General features: G+C 39.1%; 2 protein-coding genes across 6 annotated transcripts; both read left to right on the forward strand.

Annotated features, from left to right (window-relative positions):
• The first annotated feature begins 13,213 nt into the window (after positions 1-13,213).
• On the forward strand, positions 13,214-14,436 carry LOC108096470. 2 transcript variants are annotated; one of them, XM_017198088.1, is made up of 5 exons: positions 13,214-13,577; positions 13,638-13,769; positions 13,826-13,981; positions 14,031-14,265; positions 14,325-14,436. In XM_017198088.1, exons 1-5 carry the CDS (start codon positions 13,419-13,421, stop codon positions 14,411-14,413), a joined length of 771 nt encoding a protein of 256 aa, XP_017053577.1. In that variant the 5' UTR covers positions 13,214-13,418; the 3' UTR covers positions 14,414-14,436. The 2 variants fall into 2 exon arrangements, with proteins under 2 accessions (XP_017053577.1, XP_043063694.1); XM_043207759.1 differs by having other exon boundaries at positions 13,214-13,769.
• Positions 14,437-14,514: 78 nt separating this feature from the next.
• Positions 14,515-16,979, forward strand: LOC108096469. 4 transcript variants are annotated; one of them, XM_017198083.1, is made up of 8 exons: positions 14,515-14,568; positions 14,639-14,777; positions 14,835-14,979; positions 15,045-15,176; positions 15,232-15,387; positions 15,439-15,691; positions 15,745-16,521; positions 16,579-16,979. In XM_017198083.1, the coding sequence occupies exons 2-8, from the start codon at positions 14,653-14,655 to the stop codon at positions 16,926-16,928; spliced, it is 1,938 nt and encodes a 645-aa protein (XP_017053572.1). In that variant the 5' UTR covers positions 14,515-14,568; positions 14,639-14,652; the 3' UTR covers positions 16,929-16,979. The 4 variants fall into 4 exon arrangements, with proteins under 4 accessions (XP_017053572.1, XP_017053575.1, XP_017053576.1 ...); XM_017198086.2 differs by having other exon boundaries at positions 14,564-14,777; positions 16,652-16,768; XM_017198087.2 differs by having other exon boundaries at positions 14,564-14,777; positions 16,661-16,765.
• Positions 16,980-17,989: the final 1,010 nt, after the last annotated feature.

Raw genomic sequence — 17,989 nt, forward strand, 5'->3', positions numbered from 1 at the left:
AATTAAAAACGCAGTTGTGCATAGAGCATACAGCTAGAAGAACGGCCAGAAGTCTGGCTCAAGTTTAGCCAAGCCAAACCCACCGCCCTCAAACCATCTCTCCCTGGCACCCACCCGCCCATTCAATGTCAATGAACCGCCGTTGTAATGTTTATACGCCCATCACAGCTGAAGATACGGATACCGCAGTAGGTGCACTGAACAAAAATGTTTTTAAAACGAGCCTAACAGCACCTCAAAAAAAACCTACATTATTATTGCAAATGTTTCAATTCGTAGCATGAACTATTGAGTTAAATATTGAGTTAAGAACCCATTTAAAATTATCTTATATTTTTTATGGTTCCTTTTTAATATATTTTATTATTATCATTTAAGTATTATTAATTTCTATTTTTAAGTATCTAATTTCTATGTTATTAATATATTTTATATTTACACCGTTTCCAACTAAAAACATCCTTGATATTTACATAAAATTCCCAAGAAAGATCAAACAGCTTATATTTGCTTTAAATTATTATTATATCATAAATATCTTAAGTAATATTGTTTTAAAGTATTTTTTCTCTGCCTGCAGCTATAGAAACAGATAGAAGCACTGGGAACGAAGCACTCCAAAGTTGTCCACCTTCCGACGCTGTCGTTGCTTGGATTTTTACTTTATTTGTTTATGGTTTTGCCGTCTGATTATCTTGGGCGCGTTTTAGCCCCAAGTTCGTTGCGCTTGGCCAGACCTCCTCCTCTGCGACACTCCCCCTCTATCCTCTCTATTCCCTCCATCCAGACCATCCATGTAGTACTTATGATGTTATTTCATTTTATTGTCGCCGTCTTCGGGACCTTTCCCCATCACCGGCTGTCAAAGTTTCGGTTTTTTGTTGGTTTATCGCTCCAAAGGTTTTCTATACAACAATCGATTGAACATTATTAGCACTCAAGCATAAATTTGTTCGACATTCTCGACAGGGTTAACTGGCTGTATAAGGCTTCAAAGTTTGTAATCCATTAGGTGGGGGGAAACCTACAAATAACAAATGCGATGGTTAGATAGATACTTTTATGGCCCATTTGCGCTGAAATCAAATGTTTAGGACTTTCATATATGCAAATAAAAATTTATGAATTTACAATTGAACGAAGTAACCTACTAAGTCAACGCAACAAGTTACAAAACACTGAAATACCTGGGAATAACGCAGTTTGCAAACAGATTATTACACAGCTTACAAAATTGCATTTGCAAATAAAATCCACCTATAAACTCAGTTACTGGAAATATTTTGTAACGCTTTGCAATAAACCTTTATTGATTCATTTGCCTCCTAATTTGTAGCTACAGCTGCAAATCAAAGCCTTATAGCTTACTTTTAGCTTCTGAATAGAATGTGGAAACTAATCATTTCAGTTTAATATGCGCTGATCAACTTTATTAATTATTCCCGGAGATTTATGGATCACTTGCGCTGACAGCGACAAGTTGTGGCTGCTCGAGATCAGTAATTAAATAAGACCGGCTCTAAAGTTAAGGAAGTGATCTTTCCATGTTTACTAGATGTATTTTCCATATCGAAATGTTCTAAATGGCAGACATCGTTGCGGAGTTTAATTAAACTATAACTGCAATGTCACTTTTCTAGGTAATCGCCAAGTAATCCAGCAAATGGCGGTGATTTTTTATGTGGTATTCTACGTCACCCCCGCGATCTTAGCTAATCAATTTTTAATTGATCAACTGCAGTTTGTGGCCAGTCATTGAACTCGTTCACATGAGAGAAACCAGTTTTCCGCCCAGTTTCGCACGTGTAGAAAAGATTTGATTGCATTAACATACCGAACTTGTGTAATAAACCACAAGATCATCAAATCCGGCACAGTAAATTGAATTCTTTCATTTAAGACAGCTGTGGTCGCCACAGTGTGGGATCTCTTAATAGACCCAGAGACCCACAGACCTTTAACATCGCTGGGAGACTTTCAATTAACCTTAATTTCGCACTTGGCGCCCAGCCGATTTTCTCTTCCGATTTCCACTAAAGCCCCGATTCTACTGACCCCAATTGGTTTCGTCAGACCATCGGAATCGATCAATAAACAAATTTTTATTATTGATTATCGTGTTGGTCATGCTCACAAGGTGTTGGGAAACTTTGGGTTTCTTTCCCGCAGCCCGAACTTCTTTATTTCTTTTTTTTCTGTTTTTGTTTCCTTATCGGAACACTCTTATCAAATGATATGCAAGGTGTTTGGGGGATTGATGTGCTTGGGCAATTCATCAATGCACTCTCTCTGTAGTTCGATTTATGTGGGTCCCCCTTCCCCTTCCCCTTCCCGCACTCTTCGATTTTTGGAGCTTGTAGCCCTTGTCATTATTGACATTACAAATGTTATTGATTGTTGTCCGCTGGGTGTCGTTGGGTTTTCTTTTCTGTCCGCTGCGCCTTCGCTTCGCTTTTCATTTTGCGCCTCACGAAATTGAAAGTACATGTTAATTATTTCCACACACGGCCAACAATCACCTGCATTCACGGGGGAATTCAGATCCATTTCCACTGATAAGCGCATTACTTTCGAGTGTCACCGAAAGAAACAAAAACATTTCCCTGCCTCACTGATTTTCATGTCAATCAGGCCCGAAAAAAGAGTTCAGTTTCCAATTTTTTCCGTGTTGACATTTCTTTTTTTCTTCTATTTTTTTTTGCCTCGTCAACGTTGCATGCAAACAAGAAATGTGGGGGAGGTGGGGCTTTGATTTGGGGAAGTTTTTAGTCTGGCGACAGTAGCATTACAAAGCATTTGATTTTGGGCCCTGTCGGTTTAGCAATTCTTGGAAGTGTCACTCTCGCTGGTCTTTATGATTTTTTTTTACAGAGCGGGTACCTTTCCCCTTTTTGGATTCACTTTTTTACCTTTTTTATCCCGATGGATTGGTTATAAGGCTGTTAACCCTTTCATGCCCAAATTAATCTGGGGACACATAGAAAATTTTTAACGCCATAAATGATCAATAGGAACCCCAAGTAACGTTCATATCGATTTTCGATACTCTAAGTCCTTTGGTATGTCCTTACTGCAAGGTTGCCTTTAGGCCTTTGAAAAGATCCACACTCTTTATAAAACAATTTTCAAGCCCAACTTTATACTTTTATCATAGTCTTACCTGTTTTAAAGATATGTACGTACTTATTTTATTAGTATTTGTCACTAATTTTAGTTAATCGCACTATTTGCACGGACACTTTTTGGTAAAATTTTTCGGCAGCTGTGGTCGCTTCGAATCATAAGTGATAACTCAGCACACGCTGCAGCTGCATTCGCCAAAATTACCAAAAATTAAACAACATTAATAAGGGGAATCGCCTATAAAAAAAAATCCACAAAAATTTTGAATCGTAACCGATTTAAACTTCAAAAAGTCAATGTTGCCTGTAGGAAACAGTGGGCATGAAAGGGTTAAAAGGTTTGATAGCTTGCCAATGGAAAGTGAGTGATGCGGCCAAAAGGACTAAACAATCGAGCTAAGTGCAGCAATTTAATGAATGAAGTGAAAGTCAATTAAGGCTTGTAGATCCATTCAAAATTATATGAATGAAACTGAAAATCAGAAAGCCAATATATTTTTCATTCAGAAAAGTTTAGTTTGCTTACAATAAAGTAAAAAACCTATTCTTAGTGAAAAAAATAATAATAGAATTTAAACACAGTTAAAACGTTTATGCAAACCTGCATTGTCATGCTAGAACTAAGTGGCTATACAGTTTCCTATATCTTATTAAGCGTTCAGCATTTTTAGTTAAACATCAGCTACGGTAGAAGCAATTAAGAGAAGATAATCCCCATCATTCCGCACTATTTGCATTTGTAATGGGATTTGCACTCCCTTCTCAAGCGAAGCAATGTTCTTCCCCTCGGCTTTTAGCCCCCCTCTCCTTTTTCTGCCACTTTTCACACGCTCATCTGCGAATGTTCCAATTAGACACCTTACTCTATATAGCACTATATAGCCGGGAGTCGTCTCGCACCCACGCTAAAAATTAATTGCATGCTACCTTTTACACGCGCACCTGATGGAAATTTATACACGAATTGCCGCTGGCGCTTTTCGCTCAAAACTAAAGCGAAGACTGGGTTGCGCTTATTTAAAGTCCAATCTGCAACAATTCAATTAAGCCAATAACTAAACCAATTTGTAATGCGCTTCAGCTTTTTAGCTACAGCAACGAATTGCGATCACGATGATGATGCACGGAGACAAAAGTTTGATAATTTATTTGTTGATAAAATAAGGTGTTAGCAAAAATATATAAATTTAAATTTTTAAAGTAGCTTGAACTTATTGTTATAAATATTTTACAAAAAAATAAATTTTTTTGATAAGTAAGATTTTTAAAAACAAATTTATTTCTTTCCAACTAAAATAACGCATTTATTTATAATCGTATCTTACATGTTTCTTACTTGAGCTGCTGCAGATTTGTTTTTCATGTTCCGAATATGGATAAAAAAATTGAAATGTTCCTGGTTATTTTTTTCTGTGATGCCGATGAGGGAAATCCACGACTTGAATGGAAAGGAAATGGAAAAAGGCCAAAGACAAAGCCTTCACAAGGCAGCGGGTCCAAATCCAATTAAACTAGTGACAACGACACTGCATCCACTAAAAAGGGCAAGCAGGCGGTGGGTGGAGTAGCGGGTTGGGGTTTGGGGTTGGGCTGTATGGGGCTTTATTTTGGGGCGGTGGGAACTGCGAGCTGGCATAAAAATTGAATAAAGCGCATTTTCAACTGGACGGCGGCGGAGCAATGTGGCCATGTTGCTGCCACCTGCTGTCTGCTTTACATTTGCAAAAAAGCAGAAAAAATACAGCACAACGAGAACCCGACTTCAAAGCAATTGCGACATAATTAAGTTGACAACAACAGATGCAACAACAGGGGCAAGAGGCAATGGCAATGGTACGAGCAACAGTGGCGGCGACACCACCGAGCGATTGACACCACTGACCCAGTTACGTGGCTTGGCCAAAACGGCTAGAGGAAAACTGGACGAACTGCGAATGCACGGACCGAACTGGGGAATAAATATATTATAAAAAAAATTTAATAATAGTTTAATTTATCAAAAAATACCGAAATTATACGTTTAGCTGTTCTGCTTTGAAATAAAATTGATATTTTATACAAATATAAATATAACCTTTAACCTTTATATAATGAAATTTGAATGTACTGTTAGTAAAAAACATAATTAAATGATTCAAAGTGGAAACAAATACTTTATAAGGGCCATAAGAAAACGTTTAATAGAGTGTAAAATAACATTAACATATATTTTTCCTGATTGTATAATAAACATCTACTTCGATCTATGGTAGTAACATATCTATTTGTGCAAATTGGTATGCATAGTGCTTACAATATAAAGAATAATTAAAACCTAAAAAAAATAAAGCCTAGATTTTTTTAAAGTGTATGATTGAGCCTGGTTAAGAGTCAGCCGCGTGACGTCGTCGCAGCCGTAGTTTAAAATTGAAAATTAAAATTGTTAGACAGCGTGTCGCGCTGTCGCTTGTCAGTGGCATTTGTTTGAAGCGAATACCCTGCGGTGATATACACTCCGCCAAAACGGACGAGGAGTGACTTGGACATGGTCTTTGGCCAAGGATAGTGGGGAAGTGGGGTTGGTTGGTAGTACGCTATAAAAGTCGCACTGAGTCGGGATTAGCTCAACAGTTTGATGGGTCTAAGAAAGTAAAATAACAAAGAAAGTCCGCAAAGAAGAGTTGCTTAAGATGGGGGCTTACAGGTAGTTTTATGTCCGCTAAAGGCTTGAGGTGGTAATAAACCAGCTATGTAATTTACTTCTAAGTGGCTTAAGGAAACAAATTAGATTCAGTTGAATTCAGAGTTAAATAACTTTTTAAATGGGAAAATTAAATAAAACAAATGCATATTTAAAGCCGTAAATATAAAAATACTAAAAATATTTACAATGGTTAAAATATATCAATTAATTTCTTTACTAAAAAATTAAGAAACTCTTTGGCAAAAAAAAAAGTACCATAAATAAAACCAATCAAAATTAAATATTTTAAAATGATATAATACCTATTAATGGGTATTATCCCATTTCACTAGAATCAACACAAACATTTTGTTCTGTCATTATTTGGTGCTATATATATTTGTAGTTCTTTATCGAATTTAATCGGTAAAAAGCCTTTGTGTTCCCATATTTGTGTCGTATGCCCCCTGAAAACACTCCCACTATTTTTGCAGCGCCCCAGTAAGTTCAGCAGACCCAAACTAAACACTAAAGCCGCACACTCTTTTATTTGGTCGCAGTTTCAACGGGTTCCGCCAGCTGGCCGACTGGCTTGGCTGGATGGCTGGAAGCTGACTGTCTGGCTCAGAGCCTGGTTTTGTTTTTGTACGGCAGCAGCAGCAGCAAACCAAACCGAAGAAAAAAAAAGGAAGTCCTCCCCTCAGCGATTTTCACACCGCCATTGTCACCAACTCTATGGCAACGTCAGACGGCGCTTTTAATGTTTGTTCAGCTCCAACGACAAAATCCAATTAAAGAAATTATGTTTACATATAAAAATGCATAAAACGAAGAGAAGGAAACAAAACCTGGCCACATTTGTGGCAAATTGTTATTAAAAAGCTTAGCAAACAAACTGTTGGACTCAGCTCGCCGAAAGGCACTTGGAAAATTCACGCCTCAACCGCAACTCTTCAGTTTTAGTTTTCTTTTTCGTTCTTTTAATTTTTATTTTAAGAGCATAAGTGGTTTGGCAAGGTTCTGGTGATTGTTTTCATAGAGGAAGCGACCGCTTAAAGGAGGAATAACATGCGAGTAATGCCACAATCCACACATGCTTCATCCAAGAGATTCTTAACAAATTCCCTGGCATAATTCCTACGAAAACAAGCAACAACAAAAGATACACTCGTTTTTTTTTTTTTACTTTTTGAGATACCAGATACTATTTAGTGGCCATTGGCATCATATTGTATAAGAAGGAAGTGGGGGGATGTGGCCGGAGATCCTTTAGGAAAACAAATTGCTCGAATTTCAGGGTCTTAAGGATACATGTGGGAGCGTGGACTTAAGTGCATTTCGGTGTGGATTACACGTGAGCCAGAAGGACATTGCACACTTTGTGGGACAAGATACAAATTTGTCCACCTAATAAGGAAGTTGTTGTGCTCAACTGCTTTTTTTATGGTGTGCAGCCCCAGGGAATTCCCCATGGCAACAGATACTTCAGCTAACTAAATAATATCTTTATCTCGCCAGTGATTCAGAATGATTGTCGAAGAAGATTCTGTAAACTTCTCCTTATCATAGAATCACGAAATTTGCTTATCTTAAAGTTGAATTTAGATTTAAATTAAGGCCTGTGATTCATGGGTTGATTACAGAGTAAGTGCTGATTTCATCTGAATACATAAAATATTTTGCCTATGATTAAGGGGAATTTTTTACTAAGAAGTGATGAAATCATTTGTGGCTTTATGTGCACCTCATGAATGTTAAATAATTGGGGAATTTATTTTACCTAAATCCCGCTAAAGTCTGAAATATATAAAATAAATGTTGTTTATAGTTTTCTAAGTTTTTTTTCCTATTTCATTTATTTTAAGTCAGCCCTTTCCATTTGTCTCACACCTGCCATAATTTGTTTTCAATTTGCCCTTCGGATGCCAACATAAATTGTATCTCTAATTACGATTCACCCGGCGGTGACCCAAGTGCAGAGGGCAGAGACCATTTTCAATTTTAACTGCCCCACAAAAAATCTCAAAAAAGACATAAATCTAATTTGGCCCTGTGCATTTGGTTCTTTTATGGCGCCGGACCATTTGATACGGACCCAACCGAATGGCGATGCTTCTGATGCTGATGCCGATGCTGATGATGATGATGATGATGGGCTATCTAAGCGCTCCAAATCCATTTACCCACCTGGGCACGGAATGGGTGTGAGAATGGCCGAAAAACGAACCCGAAATGGCCAAAGTTGAAAGGGAGTCAATGGCAACAATAAAACGAGAAACGCGCAACGCGAAATTTCCCAGCGCCGCACGAAAATTATTTTATGATGCTTTTAAACTAATTTTCTGGAAAAACAACGTGCAAACGGATTTTACTCTCCCGTGCTTGTTCTCGTTGTTGTTGTTGTTGTTGCGGTTGTTGTTGACGGTGGAAAAGTGGAAAACTGTTGACTGAGGACGCGTGGGCACGTAAAATTTTTATTTTATTTGCCATCGCTGCGAGCACATTTTGAAGTGGAACGCGTGTCGGTCGCGAGTTGTGAATTCTGAATTTAAGATGCAGGTAACAGGTGATTCCTGGCCCTCCTCCCTTCTTCTGAGCTCTGCGCATAGTTTCCAGTCACGAACTAGTCATAAAACTAGCGCAGAGGCCTTCAAACGCCCGCCCGGCATCTCGAAGGACTGCGAAATGCAATTTACTTTTGCTTTCGCAATTATGCTGAAGACACTTTCCATTTTCTGCCATATCTCGAGGCCATCAATCTAAATTACGGCATTAAATTTTCAGCCTAAGCCGGACTTTTGTGAAATAATAAAAATATTTTATGCTCGGCGACAAATTGATTTATCTGACAGCCTAATCAACTTGGGGGATTTTGATAGATTTGTGCGGCAATTTATGAATGAGACAAAGTCGCAGCTGGAACTGAGCTCAGTTTTTACGGGATTTCTTAGAGGAGGAAGTTCGGGCCAAATTGACATGTTCTGCCCAATAATGAAGCGATCAGGGGCAGCGGGCCAAAACCTCATCCTGCTTCTTCGGCACTCGGCCTATTCATAAATCCCCTTTTCCTGGCGATTTGTCAGCACCAGACATTGCGACATTGACAATGTCTGTATCTGTATCTCAATCGCTTGCCTTTGCCAAGGACAAAGCACTTGCGAGAGTCTGCAGGTAAGCAAGAGAGCCTATGCCCCGTAGTCCGAGCCTCGTTATTGTCAATCTATCTTCCAGTATCTGCAAGTATCTCCCACTACTACTTCTGCCATACTTCCCTGAATCCCACTGGGTCCATAGCCTTGGCCTTTGTTCGCTGCCTGCTCTTTTTGCCATCGCCTGTTTGTTTTTGCAATTGACAGTCGCCCGAAGAAGAAGGCTGTAAGCGTGAGCATAATTATGGTTTTCAATTTATTCCGAGAATCCTATCGCACACACACACACTGTGAGCCATTTCGCAGAGGTTTCCCTGGAATAAGACCTGCTGTTTGCCTTTTGGGAGGAGTTCCTAATTGAAAGTGTCATAAATTAAGAGCGAACTTCAAGTCAAGACGAGTTGGCTGCCGGTCCTGCTGCTCTGGGAAAATATATGTATGGAAATTTGAGGGCATCTGGAGTACATCAACATGAACCTTTTCCATGTACCCCAAAGTAGTTTGTATTTACAGATCAAAATTGGTCATTCACACATTTCTATACTCCTTTTTGTTCTAAAAATGATATATTGAAAATGTAATTATATTGCTTAGAAAACTTTTATTTACTGTATGATATTTATATTTATTTATATTGCTTTCTGAATACTTTAGAGTTTTCGGGAACATTAATTTAATCTTTAAAGTCTATAAATGGGAATACCAATGAGTCACAGATATTGTTGTGCTATTTTTGGATGAACCTTTTAATCCGCACTTTCCCATCTAATTCACAACTCATGTCCTATTCAACAGGGTTTCCTGAATAAACACAGGAGCAATTTCCTTCATTATTTATTTACTTTTAAGTAGTCACTCCAAATGCATTCATAATATCCTGCCTACCCCCAAAACACAGGAAAAAAACTCAAACATCATGCTCTAAAAAGAATATCCTGCCGTAGGAAGACAAACAACTAGAGGAACTCATTCATAAATCATAGGCTACAAGTATTGTTAATTTTCGATACATTTTTTTTTCTTCCTGGGGAAGCCTGTGAAGTGTTTATTGGAAAAAATGTGCTTCCTCACGGTTGTTTTTAGGATAAATATGCCAGAAGGAAATATGATAGCCTATAACTTCGTTGGCGAGGCAGCTGGCGAAATGGAGCATCCTTTGGGCTTCCTGCGAGTGCACTTTTTATAGGGTATTCGGAGCAGTGTGATTGATGACTCAAGCTGCGGCACTCACCTTTCCACAGCTCCACAGTTTCCCAGGCATTCCGCGGAGTCCTCGACTGTTTACGACTCTAATCTTGTTTCTGTGTAAAACAAAAACGTGACTCCATCGTTGACCCCACGGATCTTGAGTTAATGTCTGAGTCACCGCTTACCCAGAATCGTACCCGCATGCCCCAATAAAGTATATCCCGACCTGCCGGCCATAATTTCCCGTTGCCAATACGAGATGAATACGAGTTGGTAAAGGAAAATCGAAAACGCACCGCTGGAGGATTTTCACATTTTCACCTGAGAGAATGCGGCGAAGTGGAAGAACGTGTTCGGGCAATAAATATCAATTAGCTAAGATAAAGATACTAAAGCGAGCCACAAGTCCACGAATCGGAAAATAAAACTAATTGCAGCTAGCCGGTGGTCCCAAGAAGCCCTCCACTTTCCACCGCACTCTATATATCGGTTCGGACTGCGACTGGAAAGGAAGTCGTAAAATTGATAAAGGCGCTGGACCAAGGAAGACCCAACCACTCCGCTTTCCACTCCGCTTTCCACTCCGATTATAAGAGTGTCACTAAAGTGCCAGGTCACGTTCGGTTCTGCGGCAAAAGTGAGTCACACACAGAAACACCGACTCCTCAGCTCCGTCGAATTTTCCGGAGCTCATCTTTTTATCAACCAGCCAGCCATTTGGCTTGATAAGCTGCTACAAATTTCGATGACGCAAGTGGAAAATGGTAATAGGAGTACCCCTTCCACCGGCAGATTTTCCGGGCGGTAGTCTCGTAGTATTTCCCTCTAATTTGCTGCTCATTTTGTTTGATGATGTGACGACATATGATTCGCCGCCTCTTTGAACTTGGCCTGCGGCATTTTATCTATCTGGATGTGGGTCCAGGGGCAAAGTTATCTTTATCTCCGGACCCGGTGTGGTCCTTATCGCCGGCGTGTGCTGCTGCTAATGAGCGTCTGCTGGTTGTTTGCATTTGGCCAAAAGCAAACAGCCAGTTAGCCGCACTGCTCTTTGTTTTGTTCTAGTACTTTGAAACTGTCATAATGGGGGAAGTGGGCCTTGGGCTTATCGCTGAATAAACCAATCCCTGACCTAAGTTAGAGTAATTTCCCCACCAAAAGTATACGTACAATTTGTAGTGCGCTTTATGAGTGGAATAATCTGACAGCGACCCAGTTTGATAGGAACTAACATGCGGCTAATCTACGCAATCGAAAGGGGTTCCGATTTAACTCCCCATTTGTTTGTTTAGGTGTAACTAATCTGCAGGGGTAAAAAATAAAATGTGTTAATCGAATACTTTCATTTGAATGTAAGGTTAGCTAAACTGTTGTGTTCAAGCTTTTTCAAGTACTTTAATTTATGGAAAATTAAAAATAAAACAATGTTCTATATCTAGAAATACGCTTTCCTGTGCTTAGTAGCAGCATTATACAATATTTAATGAGTTTTATTATTTGAATTAATTTTCAAAATGTGTACTAACATTGTATATGTTCAACCCGTTGGCAATATGGTTAGCAAGCCAAACCAAATTGAATTAGAGGAGCTGGCAGCGAATGCATCCATTTTACAGCCAAAATCATAAACAGAACCGAATGCTGCTTAAAATTTCATTACGCGCACTTAAGTGGTGTGATTTTGAGCACGCCCTTCGCTGGGGGAATCCCCTCCGACCAGTGTTGCAAAGGCTCGTAAAATCCCAACTAGCTGCAATGGAGGAACCACCGCAGTGGTGACACATCCGCATCCGCATCCGAATCCACATCCACATGCACATCCACTGCAATGCAGCTGGCGAAATGTCATCAGCGCCTGGATTTTATGGCCACGGCGAAAGGAGAATGTATCTAAGCTGCAGCCTTGTTCCTGGTTTTCTGGTTTTCTGCTTTCCGCTTTTCGGGTCTCCTAAATTCGGCTAAAGCGTAAAACTTTTATGGCTGCCGCAGCGCGTGGAAGCGAAGAAACCTCCTCGCATCGTCGTCGTAAATAAATTTTTGGGCCGTAATTAATTTTGCATGCCAGTCAGATAGTGGAGAGCTTCCCGGCGACAGTTAACTGCTCCTCAAGTCGGCTTTTTCGTGGGAGTTCATAGTAGGCTGCTCGGCTTGCTGATTGGGAATGCCGCACGCCATTAGGGCCGTTTTGATATGCCAAATGTGTCGCTAAATGATTTTTATTTCCCCCGTCGCTCATACGCACCGTGTGACGGGGCCAGGCTTAATATGCAAATCGTATCTCCTCGCCGAGTGACGCACACACGCCTCAGCCAAATCTGTCAGAATGACGGCAAAAGTTGAGTTTACAGTGCAGTCGGCTCATTAGTGAGTCTGTTTGCCATTGTGGCTCTTGTCTGGCTGCTCTGGCATTATTTATCTGGCATTTTTAACACTTGCCGCCGACAGTCGCTTTGGCATATTCTGCGCTATTTTCTCCGCTGACAGCTTAAAAACGTTGGAAAAACGAGCAAAACACAAAAAAAAACGAAAATAAACTCAAAGTCTGAGCTAACAAGTGCAAATTTGTTTGCTGCATCGAGCTGAGCACAAATTTCTCAACCTTGGCTTCGTGCTCGCCTTGTTTGCCCTCCGTTAATTTTTGTTGATTTTACGCGTTAGCCGCTTGGCCGCCCCATCGTGTGTTTACTGTAGCTACACTGTTTGTATCGCGACCAGGTCGCAGCTGTGTGTGAACGGAGCAACTTAGTTGACACAATGATAGGGAAGACTGTATCTTCGAGGCACTCGAAGGCTGCTCCCTGACATCTAAGCAAATTGAGCTTCTGAAGGCAACAGAAATTGATGAAAACTCGAATGTTAAATAGTTTACACAAGAACAGAGTCTCCAAATAGGATAGATCTGGTCTAAATATATCTTAAGTAAGCTCTAAAGGTTTAATTATCTTTAGATTCTATTTGTGAATTTGTTATTTGGGTTACTTAAACTATTATTCTTGGAGTTTTCAATTAACAAACTTATAGAAAAACTACTCATTTGAAATATAACAACCACTTACTAGCTCTCATAAAACAAAAAAAAAATTATTATTTGGAAAATGTATTGTATATTTGATTAAACTAAAGTAACTTAACACAAAACCTCTGAATATGAATTTATATCGAAGCAGGTGGAAAAAGTTTTCCTTTCAGACATACGCAGTCCTTGCAATCTTTTTGGCCTTAGCTTTAGTGCAATGGATGGTGGTGGCCTGGCTGTGGGTATACTTTCTATAGAATCAATTATGTATTTTCTTGTGTATGTCCTCTTGCAGGGAACTTTTACGATCTACTTTCTATCGTTTTGACGTTATCTGCTCGGCCACCTTTTTGGTAAGTAGCACAATTTTCATAACGTTTGCTTTAAATGAAAATGTGCGAAGCCAAAAGTATTTAAAATGGATCCTGTCATTTCTGATAGTAAGTTATCTGTTTGATTTCCATATATTTTATGGAAATATATTTTTTTGTATCCTCAAGGTGGAGCTGCTTATATTTTCCATGTTTGTGCTAGTGGTTCGAACTTGGATTCCAGATCTCGTGGCATTCTATTTTATATGTTTGCTTCTAGTGATTGTAGCACTCATTATCGGTTGTCATCTATCGTTCTCGGTAGAAAGTCATTTTAGTATTACAAAGGAACAATGAGTTATTCAAACTACTTACAGATGGATTTGACCAAGTCTATAGCTTCGCTGTTTATCTTGAGCTTTATATTTCTCGCAATCTCGATTTATTTTCTGGTTGCACATCATTTTTTAAAAGCTATGCTGCCATATGCATACCTGATGTTTGAGCTTTGTGTGAGCGCAGTCATGTTAATGGTAAGTATTGTTCAACATCACATTTCAATTTAAAACAAATCATTTACAGTTCATCATGGTGCATGCACAAACAATTAAAGGAGATCGATTTATCCAAATGAACTTGGATGATTTCGTATTGGCTGCCTTGCTAATTTTCCACGAGTTTCTGGCCATCTACGCAATGACTTTCTACTGGCAGATCAACAATAACTACTTCACATCCGAAAAATTCCTCTGGCTGTCGACAAGTACCCATCAATATGGCGTTACAGCCGCCATAACTCCTGATTATGATGACTATGGTAAAGAAATTATTTCAATCACCTAAGTAACTTCTTTCAAATGGTGAATCTAATTACAGATTTTAAACCAGACTTGGAGGCTTGGCAAATTTCCAATGAATCAAGTTTTGACTGGGCTGCTGAAGAATGGACAATAAAAGACAAATGACATGAAATGAAATGAAAATAAAATAATGCTTTTAGGAAAGGTAAAAGTATTTAAAGGGTTTAGCTCATGAAGTTTTGTAAGCTTATTATTTTTAAAATCACATTACTTTTGCGACTCCACTTAAAATATTCCCTACAACACAGACTCACCTGAAGGTTTGAACAATTTCTTCGTAGCTATAAGCGGTTTTGGAAAAATTTTGAGTCTACCATATACAAATTCCAGACCCATGGGTTACGATGTATGTATCGGAAGAACACCGCTACTACCGAAAGGCGAGAAAAAAGTTTTCATTGAAGACCTATGGCCTATTGTGTCTCTGGCTAATTTTGGCCTTAATACAATGGATAGTGGTCGCAATAATGTACGTTAAGTTCTGAACTTAGTGCAGTTTTAAATTAATTTTCTTAATATTTTTTAGAGAAGATGCAAGGCATACTTTCCGTTCGCTATACTACATATGTTTCGTGACCTTTGCACTGGCCGTATTGCTATTCACCCTGTTCATTTTTATTGAGAAGATGCGTTTTATGAAAGGTGTAAATTTTGCCGTGTCACTTATTATTGTGAGTTTTAGAAATATATTTCTTAAATTACTTAGTTTCATTTTCATTTATCTATTTGATTTCAGGTTGAGCTTCAGATCATATCGACATTTGCTCTAGTAGCTCTGAGTTGGTGGGCGGAGGTTCTGGCCTTTTTTTTAGTGGCTTTATTATTGGTGGTGATATTCTTAATAATAGGAATATTTCTACCAGCTAAGGTAATAACAACAACTAGTAGGTTTAAAAATCTATTAATTTAAAATATATTTGCAGGCGGATCTCACCCTGGACATCGCGATTTTATTTATAATCGCATTTATTTTCCTAATTATCGCGAGCTTCGTTCTAATGTTCGAGTTACTTGTCTGGAAAACGATTCCTTGGGCATATTTGGTGGTGGAAATATCTGTAACCTTGACTATTCTTCTTGTAAGTATTAAGTTGAATTGATGAACTTGTAATTCCAAAAATACTCTCTAGTTTGTTATGTATCATGGTCAAACTATTCATGGAAACCGATTTGCCGAAATGCGTCTAAACGATTTCTTTCTGGGATCCCTTATTCTGTTTCACGACTTTCTTATCATTTACTGGCTGACATTCTACTGGCAGACTAAATACAGACACCTCACGCCTGATTCTTGGGTAGCAACATCTACCCGTGACCCGGAATATAATAATAATACTAGATATAGAAATATTGACAGTAATTTGGACTGGGAGCAGCCACACGGTGAGATATTTTCCAGCTTTGGTGTAACAATATTTAATTTATCTTTTATAAAGATCGAACAACTAATCTACCCTGGGAAAATGAGAATTGGTCTACCAAAGATGATGATGGAGGCGATCCCAATCGTGGCGATAAGCTTTACCCGCAGATTCCAAAAGGAAGGGGTGGAAATCGGGATCGAGGAATATATGGAAATCGAGACTTCGGTGATGATGAACTTTATCCACAGGATCCAAAAGGAAGGGATGGAAATCGAGGCCGCGGAATTTATGGGAAAGGAAACCAAGGTGATGATGAGCCTTATCCAGAGATTCCAAATGGAAGAGGAGGAAATCGGGATCGGGGAATCTATGGAAATAGAAACCATGGTGAACGAGATCCCACGGATAGACGACAGCCAAATAATTGGGTAACCACTAAAGATTGGTCGGTTTACAAACGGAGACCAAGTCACGAAAATAGGAATGGAGCCCGAACCAATAGTCCAACAACAACTTACGATTACCTCACAACTTATTATCATGATGAATGGGATCCTGAATATATAACACAGGGTTTGGAAAAGGAAGTGCCCTTTGACGATCATTTTGTCGATGATTCTAAAGATCAACCTGGAGAAGATATTTTAAATCCAATGCCCGACGAAGATTATGAAGAATATATGGATCATGGTGATGACGAAGGAAAATCGGCAGTTGGCCTAGAAAATCCATCTATCGATTTTCCTTCGGCAGACCACCAGCCAAGTGATGATTCTGAAAAGAGGGAAGAGCCCAAGACCGACGACTCTCCGAATATATATATAGTTCCTAGGACTCAGTCAGGAAATCGTGAGTATCGGCCTAGTATATAAAACACTTATTCATTAAATAATGATTCTCGAAAAGGTAGTGCGAATGGAAATCTAGAAATATTAAATCCTATTGAAAATAGTCAAAAGGTTAATAATTTCAACAATAGAATCCCCAGCTTAATTGACGATGAAATTAAAGGATCAACCAGAGGCGAGCACTTAAAAGGAAATCCGGATGTCAAAAACATACCCCAATGGGAAGAGTTGAGCGAAGATCAAATAAAGATATTATTGGGCCGAAGGACATCAAAGGATTTGGAGGATTATCGAACAATTAAGAATCGCTGGGTTGAACCATTAATTACAAGAGAGCCCTATAAACCAATAAACCTTCCAGAGAACGAAAAGCTTGTAATAAATGTCAGCTCGAACGTATTGATATGAGCTTTTAAAGCCGATAGACAATATATGAATTATTCTCCCTCGTAAATTTAATCCGATTTGCCGATTGTCATCAGGGTCATTAGGCATTTAATTGCACTCATTAAAGAGAGCAACACATCTTATTCAACCGCATGTGCGACAGGTGACAAACAAATTAATGTCTCAGAGATTTATGGGCCGCCCACAAAATGGGGTAAACAAGAGTCGGCCGAAAAGTCAGGCCAAAACAACCTGTTCAATGAACTCTGCCAAAGGAAAAAAATCAGAAAAACCGTTTAACAAATTACGGCCAACACACGTGCAGTCACCATAAAAACGTACCGTACTCCGGTCTACAAAGAGATACTCCGAGATACACCCAGCGTACAGTAGTAACACCACGCATGTACCTCACATATGTATATGTACTGGCATGCATGAATGCCGGCCTTATATCGCTTATCTGTTGGGCAGCCAGCCACTCCGCCTACTTTTGTCCAATGGAGTTTCCATACCCCGGCTAACCTTGGTGGGGTCATGGCGACTTTCGGGGAACCTCTGTCCAAGAAAGGTATCTCGAGTTGTTTAGGTTGTTTGGCCGAGGAAAGTAGAATAACCTTATATCTTTATAGAGACCTAGCTTATTAACTTTTATAAATTATATACGTGCTTGTAAAAGTCACTCTTTCATTATAATCATTCATTGAACAACGCACTTAGATTACGGGTATTTTTGTTTAGGCCTTTGTCTTGATAAATTGCTCTTCTATTCAAAAATTTAACTTAAAATAAGTAGCCTGAAGTATACACATTAAAACCTGCTTTATTTGTAATTATTTTTGTCTCACTTTATGTATTAAATTTATAGTAAATTGTAACTTACATACCTCTTACCTGTTTCCCATTCGTTAGGGGATTTCACATTCGGTTAGCTTTTATTCCCAGAAATGTATTCTTTTTGTCTTGGACTGGGTTTTTTGTGCATTTCGGCAAATCATGGCAAGAACGCAAAGCACGACCACGACACACAGAGAGCCAGAGCCACAAGTTCTGTGGATGTAGCTGCTGGTGTTGATGTCAGT

This window comes from Drosophila ficusphila, unplaced genomic scaffold (genome assembly GCF_018152265.1).
Source record: "Drosophila ficusphila isolate 14025-0441.05 unplaced genomic scaffold, ASM1815226v1 contig_106, whole genome shotgun sequence".
NCBI lineage: Eukaryota > Metazoa > Arthropoda > Insecta > Diptera > Drosophilidae > Drosophila > Drosophila ficusphila.